Raw genomic sequence first — 16,268 nt, 5'->3', positions numbered from 1 at the left:
TTTAATTTTTATCATTACATTATGGAAAATAATGAACTTTATCACAATATGCTATTTTTTTTAGAAGGACCTGTATATACACACACATACTGAGGGACCGTGTTGGACAGTAGGGAAACACACTGAGGTCAGATGCATTGCACACATTACACACACATTCAGCAGCTGTCTCTCAGGCTGTGGCACATACACACGTATCTTAAAGCCAGTGCTGCTCTCTGTCCATCTTATAAAATTATCTTTATTTGTTCTACTTCACTCATGGATGTAAAGTTCTTTATCAATTAATTGAATTTATTCTTGACGACTGGGTCAAAGCATCTCCAAAACTGCAGCTCTTGTGGGGTGTTCCCGGGCTGCATGGATCAGTATCTATCAAAAGTGCTCCAAGAAAGGAACAGTGGAGAACCAGCAATAGGGTCAAGGCTAAGGCTCATTGATGCACATGGGGAGCGAAGGTTGGCCCGTGTGGTCCAGTCAAACAGACAAGCTACTTTTGCTTAAATTTCATCAATGTTCTACTGAAAAACTGTGGGTCCTGCCATCCATGTGTATGTGACCTGTGTGTGTGTGTTTTAATATAATAGTAATTTCTGCCTGTATAAGAACCAACAGACAAAACTCACGGTTTTCCATTTTCCATTTATTGGAAAGTGATTGAGAATAAGAATATTAATAAACTTCGGTTCTAACCTTGCAGTAAAATACAGTATTTAAACTACATTCTTTATCTATTGCCCAAAACTATGTGTAGCTATTTTAATATGTATAACTTAAATGAAAACCGAGAAAAAAAAATATTACAATAAAATAACTTCTTTTTTTTACTATATGCACATTACAATATCAGGGTAGACATATGCTTGTACTTACAGAAACTTTACTACCGTAGTTTGGCATAGAAATGCCACACACAAAACCATTTCTATGAACACAGAAACCCTTGCACTGGTCCTTATGTAAACCCCACTGTAGAACAATCAACTCGACAAGGGTGTGCAACATTTAGAAACACAGTGCTAATACGGAATTAAAACACAAAACAAGCCATTGATATACAGTTCACTGTGGTTAGAAATTATTAATGCATAATATAAGGCCACTTTTGTGGCTAACGATGAATTGTCATAATTTACATGTATAAATGAGAAATGCCACATGTATTATTATTATTCATCCTCTTTCAATGGAACACATTCACACAACCAATCCATTGACACACATCTAAACTGCTGTATCCCGCTGCCAATGTTGGAACCACAATCATATTCATAGCACCAATAGCTCCTCCTGTGATTATAGTTTATGCAATAGGTAAAGAGGTATGCTCATTGTCCAGGACATTGCTCTTTTTTTGGAGTATACTATTAAATACCCGTATACTACCTTACAATTCCCGATTTGGCTGAGGGAGCTGAGAGGTTTACCATACTATTGCCTTTAATGCTTGTCTTGAATATCAGAAGATGAGCTGATATCCGCTGACGGGTCTGATGGCAGACCAGGTTTCATGATGATGCCTCGGTTAAACCTTGATGATGCTAACAGAGGATGATGTCCTTTGGAACTACAAAAGAGTAAAAATGGTCAGAGGTTAGAATTCCCATGCTTCAAATGTACTAGGCTTCTACCACTACTACTAGTAGTATTTTTTTACAGTATTCAGTATGTCCATAACACTTTACAATAAGGTAATGAAAATAGATGTAAAGCTTATAACAATATTAGTTAAAGTCAATGTCAGTGTTACTATTGTTATTTTAATGGACCAGAGCTGACATGAACTAACAATGAATGCATTTTTGTATTTGTAAGTATTTTTATTAACCACAATGAATACATAGGCCTACTGTAACAAATTGTATAGTAAAGAAGGTTAATGCATGGCCGTGCGACTGAAAGATATAGTTTTACAAATAAATGATTTCAACTTGAATGTATATGCATATAAAATATAGGTATTTGAAGTAGTTATTTTATGAATAAATTAAACTTTCTAACAGCTGTGCCGTGGCACCGTGATGAATCTTCTGGCGGATAACAGTCGAACAGATGTCAGTTTTAAAGCAGAGGGTGAGTAATTCACTCCTTTATTTCCTTAAAGGGCGGGGGTTTAACGCTGCTCATGCATTCTGACTTATTTACACTGTTAAAGAGTTGATTGTCAGGTTAAACATGGCCAAAAGTTGGACGTAAGACAGTATTTCTGTGACAAATACACTCCTTCAGGGATTCGAGTATGGCTCTGTGGTCATAAAGAGCGGAATTGCTTGCACTGGCAGAGCGAGAGCTTCATTTGGTTACAGGAGCCGTCGGCAGCGCTGTTATTTTGCTTTTAGACCAAGAAATCAGCAATGTCACTAAAGAAGTGCATTTCTGGTTGTGAGAGTAAGATAACCTTGTTCAGCTTCCCAAATAACCCAGTGTTAAGGAAACAATGGCTGTAGTTTGTGTCCGGAGCAGCAACTCTGTTAGTGTGCTTGTTTATTCCCAGTCATGAGTGGAAACCACAGGCAGTGAGTGAAACCGCATCAAATGTCTGTTTTGTTGGCAATCGGCGCACAAGTGCATATAATGAAACCAACACAAACATAAAATGAATCCAAAGTTATCCCAGGGTAATGCTGTGTGTGTGTGTGTATTTATTTATATATATATGCTCGTGATCCTTTAGCTCCGCCCACTGCACGCCTCCACGAGCTCGGCTGTATTCTGAAAGAATTGGTACCGTGTATGTCTTTTAGAAATATGCTAACACTAAAGACTCTTCAGAGATATGAAAGATGCAACACTACTCTATAGGTATTCAATATTTATATGAGACTGGCAGAAACTGAGCATTATGGATTCTTTAATAGAATCCTACTTTAAAATATGTTTATAGTGCATTTTCAATGTGTTTATTGCCAAGTTCAGTGCAGCCCTTATAATCCGAGTGTGATGCATCTGGTTAAGATCAATTCAGTATTATATATAGGCTTATAAACTCAGATGTCAAGCTACTCCATGACCTAATGTTAACTAATAGGACCTTACTGTAAAGTGTTACCAAATTTTGTGTATAAGGAATACCTGCATGACATTGTCACATTATACAGTGTGCAGTACTTTATATCACAATGAAACATGCAGTATCCAAACATGCAGTACCGCCCTTTCTTCATTGACACCCATTTGAAGGTAGCCATATGTTTTGAGAGAATCTAATATTTTATATTATATTTTATATATCAGTATGACGATGGGAATAAATCACAATATTATTATAAACTTCTGAATTATTACAAACTGAACTGAATTAACTATAAATAGTTGTAAGTACTTTATTACTGTATAATTATAATAAAATAAAAAGTTTCACATGCTAATTGAAAAATTCAGCAGGCAGTACACAGTATACTGTATATCTACTTATACACTACTACCATTCAAAAGTTTGGGGTCAATAGGTAACTTTTGAACCGTAGTGTCAATGTTGTGGGTAAAAAAGACTGGACAAAATACACATTTTAAATTTTAATATTTTAAATACAACATTTGATGAAAAATAAACAATAAAAAAATAATAAATAGACATGAAATTACCACGATTAACCATTAGATGGTGGCAGAGGAGCACTTATTTCAAATCCCTTATATTGTTTTTTTTCTCACACGTTTTGCTTTTGGATTTATATTTAGACATTATAAAACATCTATGTTAAAAAAATATACAAAAACATGTATCAAAGTTTGTCACTTTGTACCTATGAAGTAAGTCAGTCTCCTGGAAGAAGAAAACAAAAAACAATCTTACATTGACAGTTAATAAATTGCACATTAATGACAGAAAGGGCACAACGAGCTCCCTTTATAATCAAGGGTTAGGTTTGTGAGCATGTAGGACTTAAACAGAAACCCATTTAGCATTTTAAGGGATACTGAGCTAGGCTAATACTGAACAGGGATTCTCACAACCAGTAACTTAAACACCTCTGATTGGACATTACTTTCAACAGACGTGCCTGTGATTGGCTACAACACTCAACACGGCAAAACTGCGGTGTAAATGGAAACATTTTCAACGACTACTGTACCGGGCTGGGGTGATGCGGGTGCGATTGACAACATGCTTGCCTATTCTGCCTATGCAGAACAAACAAAGCATTGAAGCACATCGATTTAGAAAGTCTAAATCTTTTTGCACACCCCCTGGAACCTGCACACGTACCCCACCTAGGGTACGTGCACCCCCGGTTGGGAATCACTGGTGTAGATAATGCAGTATTCCATTGGAAACAACTGTAAGGGTTGCCAGGTCCCAGAAAAAATTCCAGCCCAAAGCGACTCAAAGAATGAAAACGATCCCAATTCCACCATCAAATCACAGAAGACAACGGCAGGATTCCCATAAAGGGTTTTAATAAACGTTTACATTTAGTTTATTCTATATTTGAAATCTTATTTCTGAGATTTTAGCTAGACTAGTTTATATGTACCATACATGTGCATATTTATTGATTTAATCTGTATTTTATTCCTCTTCAGCTGCTTTCTTTTTAAAATGTTTGACGCTTTCAATTCTTCCTTTACTCTTTGATTTTAATTTTAAACACTTTGCATGATAAATTGTTCAAAATGTAAGCAATATATATGAATGACATAGCCATCCATACAAGTCTGTTCAAGTCCAATTTGGGCTATTTATATAAAAATCATGATGCTCATAATTTACCTTCATGCCTTATAGTTGCATTTAGCAGATTAAAATGCTATATCCATAAGATTAAAACGTGTACTTTACAGATTATTTTAACATATTGTAGATTGTACACATCAGTCAGTCAAGACCATACGAATAACTTTCTTACATACTCTTGTTTTGTCTACACACAAGCATCAATGTGCAATTAATCTACAATGCCAAACTCAATTAACCCGCCTTAAAATGTCCTATTTGGGTGAAACACACATAACGTCTAGGTTGTGGAGTGACATCGAACGTGCTCCTCATACCATCTCACCTTCACTTGCTTTTTCAGCGGTCTTTAGGTTGCCAGGTATTAATTCCAAGGATCAACACACAGTAGTAAAATAATATATTTTTCTTTGTCTAGAGACATACAATTGGTGGCTGTATCCCCGCCAAAAAGCGCAACACCGTAATTCTGTAATTTTCCCAGGGATGCATTTTTAAAATAGCCCAACCATGCGGGAAACCCGCGAGCCTGGCAACACTGACCACAGTGAAAGCCACAGTGTTGGTCAGTGGTGAAGGTCTCACCTTGCTGCCCAGCAGGCCTCCGTTATGGTAATCTGGAGTGCTTTGGCCAGACAGCGGCTTGCTTTTCTCTTTACTGTGGTTGTTGGAATCGTTGTCTTTGATGATATCGTACTGCTTACAGAAGAGCACAATCACAGCTGCAGCAAGACAGAGATCAGTTTGATTACGGGGACGCAGATCTGATACCTTTAATTAAAACAAAACACTATCTTCCATCTGGATATCACAATTGAGTTTGAAAGGACAAAAGTTTTCTTAAGGTCACTGTAAAAAAACAACAACAAAGCAGTACTTAGGAAAATATTTCACAGAGGCCAAATTATAACATTTGAATGCAGAACAGAGAAGTTTTAAATATTGTTACAGCAGGTTTTAGATTCTGCATTAAAACCTTTTTTTTTAAACCCTGTAAAGCCTCTTGTTTCATATTTGATAAGCACATTTATAAGGCTTCTAAATAATAAACATGATCAAAACTTTGCTGATTTTTAGAAAGTAAACATAAGAACGATAAAAAAAATATATATTACATTTTTTGTGAAAAATTATCTTAAAATGTGAGAAATTCAGCTTTTGAGGAACAGGTGTTTGTGCAATATAAAAAACTACTATGATCATAAACTAAGCATTCAAATATAATCTAAATAAGACATATAGGGGAGATATAGAGCAACAACTGATATTTATACGCATTTTTGCAAGTAGTCTGCTATACGGTTATAAAGATCTCATTGATTTACATTATAAGTTATAAGAATTTCATCATACTTTTGTATCAGTAATATCAGGAACTGCTCTAAATTGCATATTTTTGCTCACTTTGAGCATCTGAATATAATGGAGATTGGCTACATATTCTTGTTTATCATACTATAAAAGCCTGATGTATCAAATCAGGCTTCACAGGGAAGGGCAAATCCAATCATTTCCTTTGGAAAACAATAACATTAATATCACTGCAATCAGAATATTTTTAACCTGTTCATTAAGACTGAGTAATTAAATCCAAGACAATGTCATTTACCTGCCCACATTAGTAGTACAGTCATAATGATCAGTATCTCTCCAGTCTGAAGGTGTCTGGAAAGGTCTAAACCCTCAACCGCAGGGTCATCTGATCAGGTAAACAAGACAACAACACATGTTAGAGGACTGAAGAGATAACAAACAATGAATGAGGTTATTTATTTCTGTCATGACAACTCTGGGAGTGTTTGGCATTTCAAAGGACATGACAGTGTTTACATGTTTGGTCTTGGTGGAATAGATCTGCTACACCGTGCAGATCAAGTACAGGACACACAACGACACGCTGCTGTGAGCAAGTAAGACATGCTGCTGTCGCACAATAAAACATACTGCATAGCCAAGCCAGTCGTGGACTCCCTAGTTAACATTAACACTATAAAATCCCTTATTTGAGGTGTACCATAAAGCTTGCATGATAAAATGTCGGCAATGTGCATGTAACTCTCCGTCATTTACGTATTTGGCAAACGATGGTAATTTTCGTCAAATCTTACACTCGCTGATAGTTCTGGGTAAGCCGATCCATACAGAGCCCTGCAGGAACAAAAACTAGTAGGCTAAATTGTGCGCACAGTTTATTCCCTCGATTTATAAATTGTGCGCAGGTTTTACCAATTAATTCCCTCGATTTGCTTAATCACGCGCAATATTTAAAAAAAACAAAAAAAAAACAAAAAAAAAGAGAAAATGAATAAGTAAATTCTGCACACAATGAACTTATTCTTAAACATCCTGTGTGGGCTCCGTAGATTCACAACAGCTTTGGAGTCGAACTCGAACGCCATTTCTAAATATCTGTCCGAACCCGGTCCGGCCCATCGGGTACCGGCGGGACCTGTCGGGCTCGGGTCGGGTATCCGTCCTCTAGTCTACACTCTGGTGTGTATTGTCATCACTGTCCCGCGGTCTCATTGGTTTGCTGGCATGTATGGCATCAACAAATAAATGTAGGCATAACATATTGGGCCCTATCATACACCCGGCGCGATGCGACGTTTCAGCCCGATGCAGTTATCTTTACCACGTTTAGCTCAAAGTTGTTTATATAGCAAATGCACTTGCACCCATCTGTTCACCCATGGGATTGCTGGTCTGAAAACAAGGTGTGTTCAGGAGTATTTCTGGCATGTTGCTATTTTGAGGCAACTGGAAAAGACACTGACCAAAAAAAACCCTGGGAGATGAGACTCTGATTGGTTTATTGCACGTTACGCCCAAAACACATCCATTACTCTTTAAGAGACTAGGTACAACTGTTTTAGACCATGCACCCACAGCGATCATTTTTCCTGTTGTTATACTAGCAAAAGTGGACAATGCACTCAGATCGTTAAAATAGGGCCCATTATGTTGCTATTGTAACGGAGGACAGCTAGTAGTTGCTGTGCGACTTAAGCCTATTTCAGACTGCATGATTTTCAAACTCGTCGGGTCACTGCTCTTTTCACACTGCATGACTATCTGGGGTATCATTCAGTCACTGCCGTGTTCACACTGACCGATGGATCGGGGACAGAGGGGTTCACACTGAGTGACTGTACAGGAGGAACAATCGCCGACAACTCTCTCTCTCCGGTGCAAACTACGCTTCCCAACCAAACACGTGTGATGTGACAAGTAAACAACACGAGATCACACGTGCGTCAGACCGGAATTCTCGCGCGAGACTTGGAATTGTTATTAAAAGTAATAAACTGCACAAAGTTTGCTCCAAACTGTCTGTGTGCTGATTTGTGGAGAGAAAGAAAAGAGTATATTACAGAGGAAATTGTTGGAGAGACAGAGGGAGCAAGGATTGTGTTCTGCAAAGACAGTTTGAGGTAAATAAATAATTTTGCAATGTGTTGCTGCTGCGGCCTGACGTGCAAATGTTTGGGCTTTGTTTCTGTTTGATAGAATTGTAAATATACCTATTAAAATACTGATATTCTGTCTATATCTCCTTCCTGAACCTCCTGCTGCCCTTTATCTTGCTCTTTCATTGGTTGTCGGTCTTCGCCGATGTAATTTTCAGTCAGAACTAGGGTTGGGAACCGAGAACCGGTTCTTATGCAGAACCGATACTGATTTTTGAAAAATACCGGAACCGCGCGAAATTCCTGAGTGTCGGTTCCGAAAACGGTTCTGGAGCAATGTGTGTGCGAAGCGCTGGGAGCATAGCCGCGAGCCGCACTCCCGCTCTCTCTCTCACGCGCGCGCGCACACACACACACACTGTCTTAGCGCTGCCGCCTCCCTTCCCCTCACGTCACTTTTTTAAAATCCCCCACAGCGCGAGTCCCGCAAACGCGGCGCCGAGGAGCTTGTTTGTAATCCGAGGACCATGGCTCATTAGTTTCGAAATGGTTTGGGTACAAGGTGATCGCGTTGAAAATAAAAGCATTTGTCCAGCGTTATGAGCTCATTTGAAACATTGCCGCGGCTCATTTAAGAAAATAACAACTCTGAAGAGACGCCGCTTTAGTTCGAGGTAAGTTAGTGCTAACAATAATAAAGAAAGACGATCATCACCTTATGTGTTTCCACTGAAATGTAGATATTATATTTCCAAATGTAAGCCCATCTTATGCGGAATGACGCTTCATACGGTCGTCTGCTCTGGCTCTAACCTCGAGTGTTTTAGCCTGTTTACTTTTTGCAAACCTTGTGAGCGCGCAAACGCTGCGACCTCGCCCCAAATGTTTTTATTGGTTTATTAAGTACAAACAGGAGAGTTATGAAAAATTGAGTGCGAGGGATATGTTCACTTCACACAAAAAGATTTTATAATGAGACGGCTAACTGTAGTAGCGTTTAGTCCACTGTCTATAATAGCCTAAGTTAATTTAGAGATCACTTTTTTTTTAACCGACAACTTTGATCAGTTAACGTTGATACGGTCAACCATGGGTCAAACGGTCATCGGTTAACATCCCTAAAACAGAGAGAGAAAATGTAATAAGACAATTTCAGAGGTGTAAATTTGAACATGTTTATTTTAATTTCCATAAATTCCATTTGGCTCGATTAATCCTGTAATATATGTATAGTACAGGACTTTTTTTTTTGACATTGCCAACCTGTAAATTCATTTAAGAGCAAGTAATAAACACAAAAAAGGATTGTTTAAAGTTGCATATTGTGACTTTTTCCTTTACCACTATTTGTTTAATAATTTTAATGGAACCGGAATCGGAACCGGAATCGTTAGGCGGAATCGGAACCGGAACCGGAACCGGAAAATATCTCACGATTCCCAACCCTAGTCAGAACTCATTTCACAGAGCAGAAGTTTGAATCGCCGACAGGTCCAGATATTTAGCATGCCAAATATCTCACCGGAGTCGGCGACTTGTCGGCGATTCTCTCTGATCGCGTCTTTGATTATTCACACTGCGTGATTGTCACTCGCGTGCTTAAGCACCGATTTGCTTATGATCTCGAGCGCTTACCGGCGATTTCGCGAAACCTGTCGGTGGGTCAAAATCAGGGCTAAAATCGGGCAGTGTGAACTAGGCTTAAACCTAACTCCAGATAAAAACAGACACTAGAGGGTGTAACCTTTATCCTCCTTGTTAGAGTTTCCGACTCATGCCGGCAGACCCAGGTTCGAGTCCTGCTTGGAGCGGGTGGTTCAAACAGGAGGGGTTACACTATATGTCAATATAGCAATTAAGCGTAATCGTAAGCAATTAAGCAGCTAAGACTCTGTATAGAGCGAACACAAACCCCATCCAACGTATATCTGCACCTGGTGCATTTTTGACATAACATGCACCCAGCATACCTGGTTTAATAATACAATTAAAAAAAGTTTTTTAAAGTCACCACTTGCCCCAGTAGCATACATCAATTAGCCATAGCAGATCTCTACAGAAAAACATGAAATGTGCTTTATTAAATGAATGGGATTTATTGTACCAATGCTGATACAGCAGACATGTTTACCTTGATCCATCATGGTGGATTGAAAATGTTCCGATTTTTTAAGCGTCCTGAAGTGAATCTTTTTGCTGGCCAGACTCTCTCCATAGAGTCCAACGGATTGGACCTGGATAATATAGTCTGTGTCTTCATCCAGATCCCAAAGTATACAAGCATGACTGGTCGTGTTCACCTCACGAATGAAACGCTGCATCAATCCGTCCTGGCGCTAAAACACACATGCACATACACACGTTTAAAGATTCATCAGAAGGTAAATTTATTGCAGATATTAAATGTCATGATTTTCTCAATTGTAATTAAGCCCCAAAGGGTTGAATCGCATTGTAATTTTTGACCTGCTGTGAGATGGCGAAGCCAATTACGGTCTCTCCCTCTGGAATATTCCAGGACACAGTGGCTGAATCTGCCCGCAGGTGAGTAACAGAGACATTGACAGGAGCGGCAGGGCGGTCTGTGGAACACAAATCACCAGCATGAATAATTACTTAGCACAACCCTCAGATGCACTCTAACACATACAACTGAAATGAAAACTGAAATATTTAATAAAAGATTCAGGCTCCATAAATGTCACGTTTAAAAAAAAGATTATATTGAACATAGCCGTCGTATGCTAAAGGAATATGTTTGCAAGGGATTTTGAGATGCTTTATAGTATTTATAGATTCATCCTGTCTCTGCTTCCCCAAGACATCCAAGGACCAGCGTGACACCTGTTTAATAAACAACTACAGGAATACAGTTCATAAATATGCAACACTTCTGTATTCAGCTGATTCATTCTGCTGGTACATTATGCAAATTAATTCCAATTTTAATTATTCTCTTTAATGGTATAAGCATGACTCAGTTGGTCAAAATGACTGACAATACACAGTGCTTTGCCTTTGTCAAATCTTTAACGTAAAAAAATAAACTAATATTAAAAATATAAAGTCTAAATCAACCTGACAACATAAAACGCAAAGGTCAGATAAGATAGAAATAACTCCTTCTGCACATTTATTTTATAGGCATGTAGATATAATCAAAACAAACTTTATAAATGCACAAAAAAAAAAAAAAAAAATTCAGGAAATGGGTTGCAGAACAAGACTTGTTTGTACTAGTATAATTTGCAAGCAATTATAATAAATTAATTAGAAAAAAATTATTGGATATTACCAAAATGTTAAAAACAAAATGTTATGCAATATACATAGTATACATAATATACTTTTTTTTTTTTTTTTTACATTTGGCATTTTGGTGATATCCAATCATTTTTTTATATGGTATATGAAATAAAAAGCTATACACTCAACCAAAGGATTATTAGGAACACCATACTAATACCGTGTTTGACCCCCTTTCACCGTCAGAACTGCCTTAATTCTACGGGGCACTGATTCAAAAAGGTGCTGAAATCATTCTTTAGAAATGTTGGGGAATATTGATAGGATAGCATTTTGCAGTTGATGGAGATTTGTGGGATGCACATCCAGGGCACGAAGCTCCCGTTCCACCATATCCCAAAGATGCTCTATTGGGTTGAGATCTGGAGACTGTGGAGGCCATTTTAGTTCAGTGAACTCATTGTCATGCTCAAGAAACCAGTTTGAAATGATTCGAGCTGACTGATTGAATGATTGTGACATGGTGCATTATCTTGCTGGAAGTAGCCATCAGAGGATGGTGGTCATAAAGGGATGGACATGGTCAGAAACAATGCTCAGGTAGGCCGCGCTATTTAAACGATGCCCAATTGGGACTAAGTGCCCTAAAGTGTGCCAAGAAAAAATCCCCCACACCATTACACTACCACCACCAGCCTGCACAGTGGTAACAAGGCATGATGGATCCATGTTCTCATTCTGTTTACGCCAAATTCTGACTCTACCATCTGAATGTCTCAACAGAAATCGAGACTCATTAGACCAGGCCACATTTTCCAGTCTTCAACTGTCTAATTTTGGTGAGCTTGTGCAAATTATAGCCTCTTTTTCCTATTTGTAGTGGAGCTGAGTGGTACCCGATGGGGTCTTCTGCAGTTGTAGCCCATCCGCCTCAAGGTTGTGTGTGTTGTGGCTTCACAAATGCTTTGCTGCATACCTCGGTTGTAACGAGTGGTTATTTCAGTCAAAGTTGCTCTTCTATCAGCTTGAATCAGTCGGCCCATTCTTCTCTGACCTCTAGCATCAACAAGGCATTTTGCCCACAGGACCTCTGCATACTGGATTTTTTTCCCTTTTCACACCATTCTTTGTAAACCCTAGAAATGGTTGTGCGTGGAAATCCCAGTAACTGAGCAGATTGTGAAATATTCAGATCGGCCTGTCTGGCACCAACAACCATGCCACGCTCAAAATTGCATTAATCACCTTTCTTTCCCATTCTGACATTCAGTTTGGAGTTCAGGAGATTGTCTTGACCATGGACCACACCCCTAAATTAATTGAAGCATCTGCCATGTAATTGGTTGATTGGATAATTGCATTTATGATAAATTGAATGGGTGTTCTTAAAGGGGTACTTCAGCGCTGGGAAGATGAATCTGTATTTAAACTGGGTCATCAATGCAGTAGAAATGTGAAATTATTTTTGAATTTGGTGTCTTCTAGACTGAGAAAAGACAGAAAATGTATTTTTGTCCCATGGGGATGAAAGACTACAATTCCCAGAATGCTTCGCTGCCCTGTGAGGCCATTCCCAACGCCACCAACTTCATTACTGTGACTGAGTTAGAGAAGACACTACAATTAAAAACTGAACGTGTGTGTTCAATATAATGAGTGTCACCGCGCGAGTATCACAGCCCTGAGCACTAACTGCAAGAGTGATGAGAGCTGAGGTAATCGCGACTACACTCACGGCATACATTCACAACGCGAGTTCAGTCTGGCACGCGTTTCAGTTCATGCCTTTGCAAGCTAAACTTTCTTAGAAATGAATTTGAGAAGTTAAAAGACTTACATTGATCACCATAGCTCCGTTTAAATGATCCTGTCTGCAAGCTGAGCTCTCCCTGCCAGCTGAGTGTTATCTCCCCATCCCCCATGCGCAGATTCAAAACATGCGGAAATGTCTCCCTCTGCTGGCTGTAGTCTTTAGCCTCTGGGCAAACATTCCTCCTATGATGCAAAAATCGTCATTTTGCATCATAGGAGGAATTTTTCCAGAAATAAAATGCATAAATCTCTTGTCTCAGGGAGATATGAGGGGGGAAAGCACAATAATTTGAATATTCTCCAGGGTTTCTACTGATACAAAGCCATATGCTAATCGCTGAAGTAACCCTTTAATAATCCTTTAGGTGAGTATATATAGGAAATGACCCAGGTCAGGCTTGAACCTGTATTCCGGTGAACAATGAGTTAAGTCCCTATGCAAATCAATAGGGATCTTTATTTTCCTAAGTATGCTTTGTAGCTCAAATACAATTCAATTACTAAGATGAACTACTTGTGCATAAAACACTATACTGCTAATGTTTAATTTTCTCAATCACCAGAAATAAATTAAAAAACATTACCCTTTAGTGGAGTTATGTACAGGATACAGCTCAAATCGTCATAACAGAGCCCTACTATAACAGCAGTACACTAAACCTATTCTATGTTTCCATTACATTGCGAAACAATATCTTGTAAATTATTTAGTCCCCAATAGCACCATGACTGCTACCCTGGCAGGCCAATTCAGCCAGTGTTTTAGGATCAACACAAAAACAGAGCTCAGCAAGAAAGCAAACATTGCGTCAGAGCGATGAGTAACCGCACTCATCTTTTTATCTTGTTATTTGCCAAAGAAACTATAAATTCATGCCAATGTAATGTGCCAAGGTCAATACTTTATTAACATACATCAGTGGTATGCTTCTGGCAACATTGTCTAATTAAGAATAAGTACATTGAGAGAGCTGCCAGTACTTCAATTAACTGTGGAGTTTGATGTAAGGTTTGGCAGTCCACGGCAAGCACTATAAATTACTTAGTCCATCGAAGGGTGTGCAAAATATTTCAATTGCTGTCACCAATTAGTTTAAAGAAAGTAAAATAATAGATGAATCAAATCATCTTTAATACAAGAAAGCAAGACAGATATTCCCCTTAAGAACATGCAATAATTCTTAGCATGCACTGGCACTTAAATGCCATGATTTGACATGCTCCAGCACAGGTCATTATCTCAGCATATCTATTGGCCTGTTAAATCAAAGACAACGATTAAAAGGGTAAAGGCAATTTCCTTGATGTCTTCCCCCACTGGCTCGGGAAGGGCTTACATGAAGAAAAAAACAAAACACTGAAAGGATTATATAACGGCATGCTTAGACTCTGGTCATGATGATCAACACATGAACGCACGAGTAAAAAGATGCACGCTGCATTTGATCTTTATTTTTAGCCCGTAGGACGTTCATTTGACAGTAGAAAAAGAAGTTCACTTACTCGCCCCTGCAAAGCAGATGTGGCATCCAAACAGAGACAGAACGAGGCTCATAAAAGTGACAAGGTGAATCATATCTTCCCCAAGAGTTATTCCATATGAGTGACGCCAATTTCCCAGAAAAAGTAACCTGAAGTTAACATCACTCCAGCGCTCACATGGTTATCAACAACGCATTTTATTTGCAACACTGAGACTGTGACGATGATAAACAATCTAAGCCAACAGCATCTTCTTCAGCATCCTCGGAATCTGATGTCCAATGCACCTCAATCTGTTGCCATCCGCATCCGCCTCAGCTGGAAAGAGCGAGGAAGACGCTTCCTTTTGCGATTATGTTCAGTGATTTGAGAGCAACAGAAATCACACCTTTGATGTCCTTTCACAATGGAAGTCGCGGATCGTCAGCCTTGCCACCAGTTACACGCTCGCTGCGCGTCTAATGTAACGCGTACGCGCGCATGGCGTCCATCATAAAGCCCGTGCTCGCCTTCCTCACTTTATGCGCTCGTGTAAGACGCTTTAAGAATACCAATAAATCAGCTGCGCTGCATCGCGGGCACATGACCCACAGGTGGCCAGTTACTGATTGATTCTCAGCAGTCACTCATTCACCTTCTTTAGCCGCATGACGCACGAACCTGCACCGGGATGAATGCAGTAAAACCAACAGCTCTGTTAGATGAGATTTATGACGCCATTCAAACTTGCACATCAATAGAGCACGGCAAACATTAGGACGAGGAGAATCTCACACAGAATACAACACAGAGCTGTCATCATAATCAACATTTTGACTTTATATGGTCTAAACTAAAGCATTAATAACAAACAATTTAAAATACTTGACAATTTCACTCCGGAAGATGTGAGAATATAATATTACAGAATAGATTCGATCAATTGTGGAATAGTTTTCTGCAACAGTAATAGAATGCACAGTAATTTCAGATAGAACAGAATATATGTGAACCAAATTATGAATACAAAGAATGATATGAATAAAAAAAAAATGCATTTAGCTGATAACCTCTACTTGGGAAATTATGCAAATGAATGAATCCAATTAAGCATAACTCAGTTGGAAAAATTACTGACAATCTACTGTAATTTGTCAAATCTCTGATTTTGTGTTTGACAGAAAAAAGGGCACACAGTAGGTTAAAAGAATATAATTAATATAATATGAAATAATACAATTATTTAAGACAATCCAGAGAATATATAATATTTGTGAATTAAATATTAGAGTAGCCTAGTCTACTGTGATTTACAAATCCGATTCCAAAAAAGTTGGGAAACTGTACAAATTGTTAAAAACAGAGAGCAATGATGTGGAATTTTCAAATTTCAATATTTTATTCAGAATACAACACAGATGACATATCAAATGTATAAACTGCTGAGAAAATGTAGAATTTTAAAGGGATAATAAGTTGATTTTAAATTGCATAGCATCAACACATCTCAAAAAGTTGGCACAAGGCCATGTTTACCACTGTGTTGCATCCCCTCTTCTTTTTATAACAGTCTGTAAACATCTGGGGACTGAGGAGACAAGTCGCTCAAGTTTAGGAATATGAATGTTGTCCCATTCTTGTCTAATACAGGCTTCTAGTTG

General features: G+C 38.5%; 1 protein-coding gene across 2 annotated transcripts; it reads right to left on the bottom strand.

The window, feature by feature from the left end:
* Positions 1-622: 622 nt before the first annotated feature.
* fndc4b (fibronectin type III domain containing 4b) lies at positions 623-15,329 on the bottom strand. 2 transcript variants are annotated; one of them, XM_067456064.1, is made up of 6 exons: positions 14,650-15,323; positions 10,555-10,670; positions 10,220-10,424; positions 6,288-6,377; positions 5,264-5,400; positions 623-1,567 (listed from the first exon to the last, which is right to left on the bottom strand). In XM_067456064.1, the coding sequence occupies exons 1-6, from the start codon at positions 14,720-14,722 to the stop codon at positions 1,526-1,528; spliced, it is 663 nt and encodes a 220-aa protein (XP_067312165.1). In that variant the 5' UTR covers positions 14,723-15,323; the 3' UTR covers positions 623-1,525. The 2 variants fall into 2 exon arrangements, with proteins under 2 accessions (XP_067312165.1, XP_067312164.1); XM_067456063.1 differs by lacking the exon at positions 623-1,567 and adding an exon at positions 3,504-3,766 and having other exon boundaries at positions 14,650-15,329.
* Positions 15,330-16,268: the final 939 nt, after the last annotated feature.

This window comes from Pseudorasbora parva, chromosome 10, assembly GCF_024679245.1.
Source record: "Pseudorasbora parva isolate DD20220531a chromosome 10, ASM2467924v1, whole genome shotgun sequence".
Taxonomy (NCBI): Eukaryota; Metazoa; Chordata; class Actinopteri; order Cypriniformes; family Gobionidae; genus Pseudorasbora; species Pseudorasbora parva.
Note: the sequence above shows the minus strand (reverse complement) of the source record. Positions and strands in the feature narration are given on the sequence as shown.

What these genes read in the sequence shown, in the direction of transcription:
- fndc4b (XM_067456063.1), bottom strand. Translation starts at nt 14,722, where the DNA reads ATGATTCACCTTGTCACTTTTATGAGCCTCGTTCTGTCTCTGTTTGGA. An exon ending in ATCCACCATGATGGATCAAG is followed by an intron (nt 6,378 to 10,219) that starts GTAAACATGTCT and finishes TTACCTGATCAG; the next exon opens with ATGACCCTGCGGTTGAGGGT. An exon ending in TGTACTACTAATGTGGGCAG is followed by an intron (nt 5,401 to 6,287) that starts GTAAATGACATT and finishes GTCTTGCTGCAG; the next exon opens with CTGTGATTGTGCTCTTCTGT.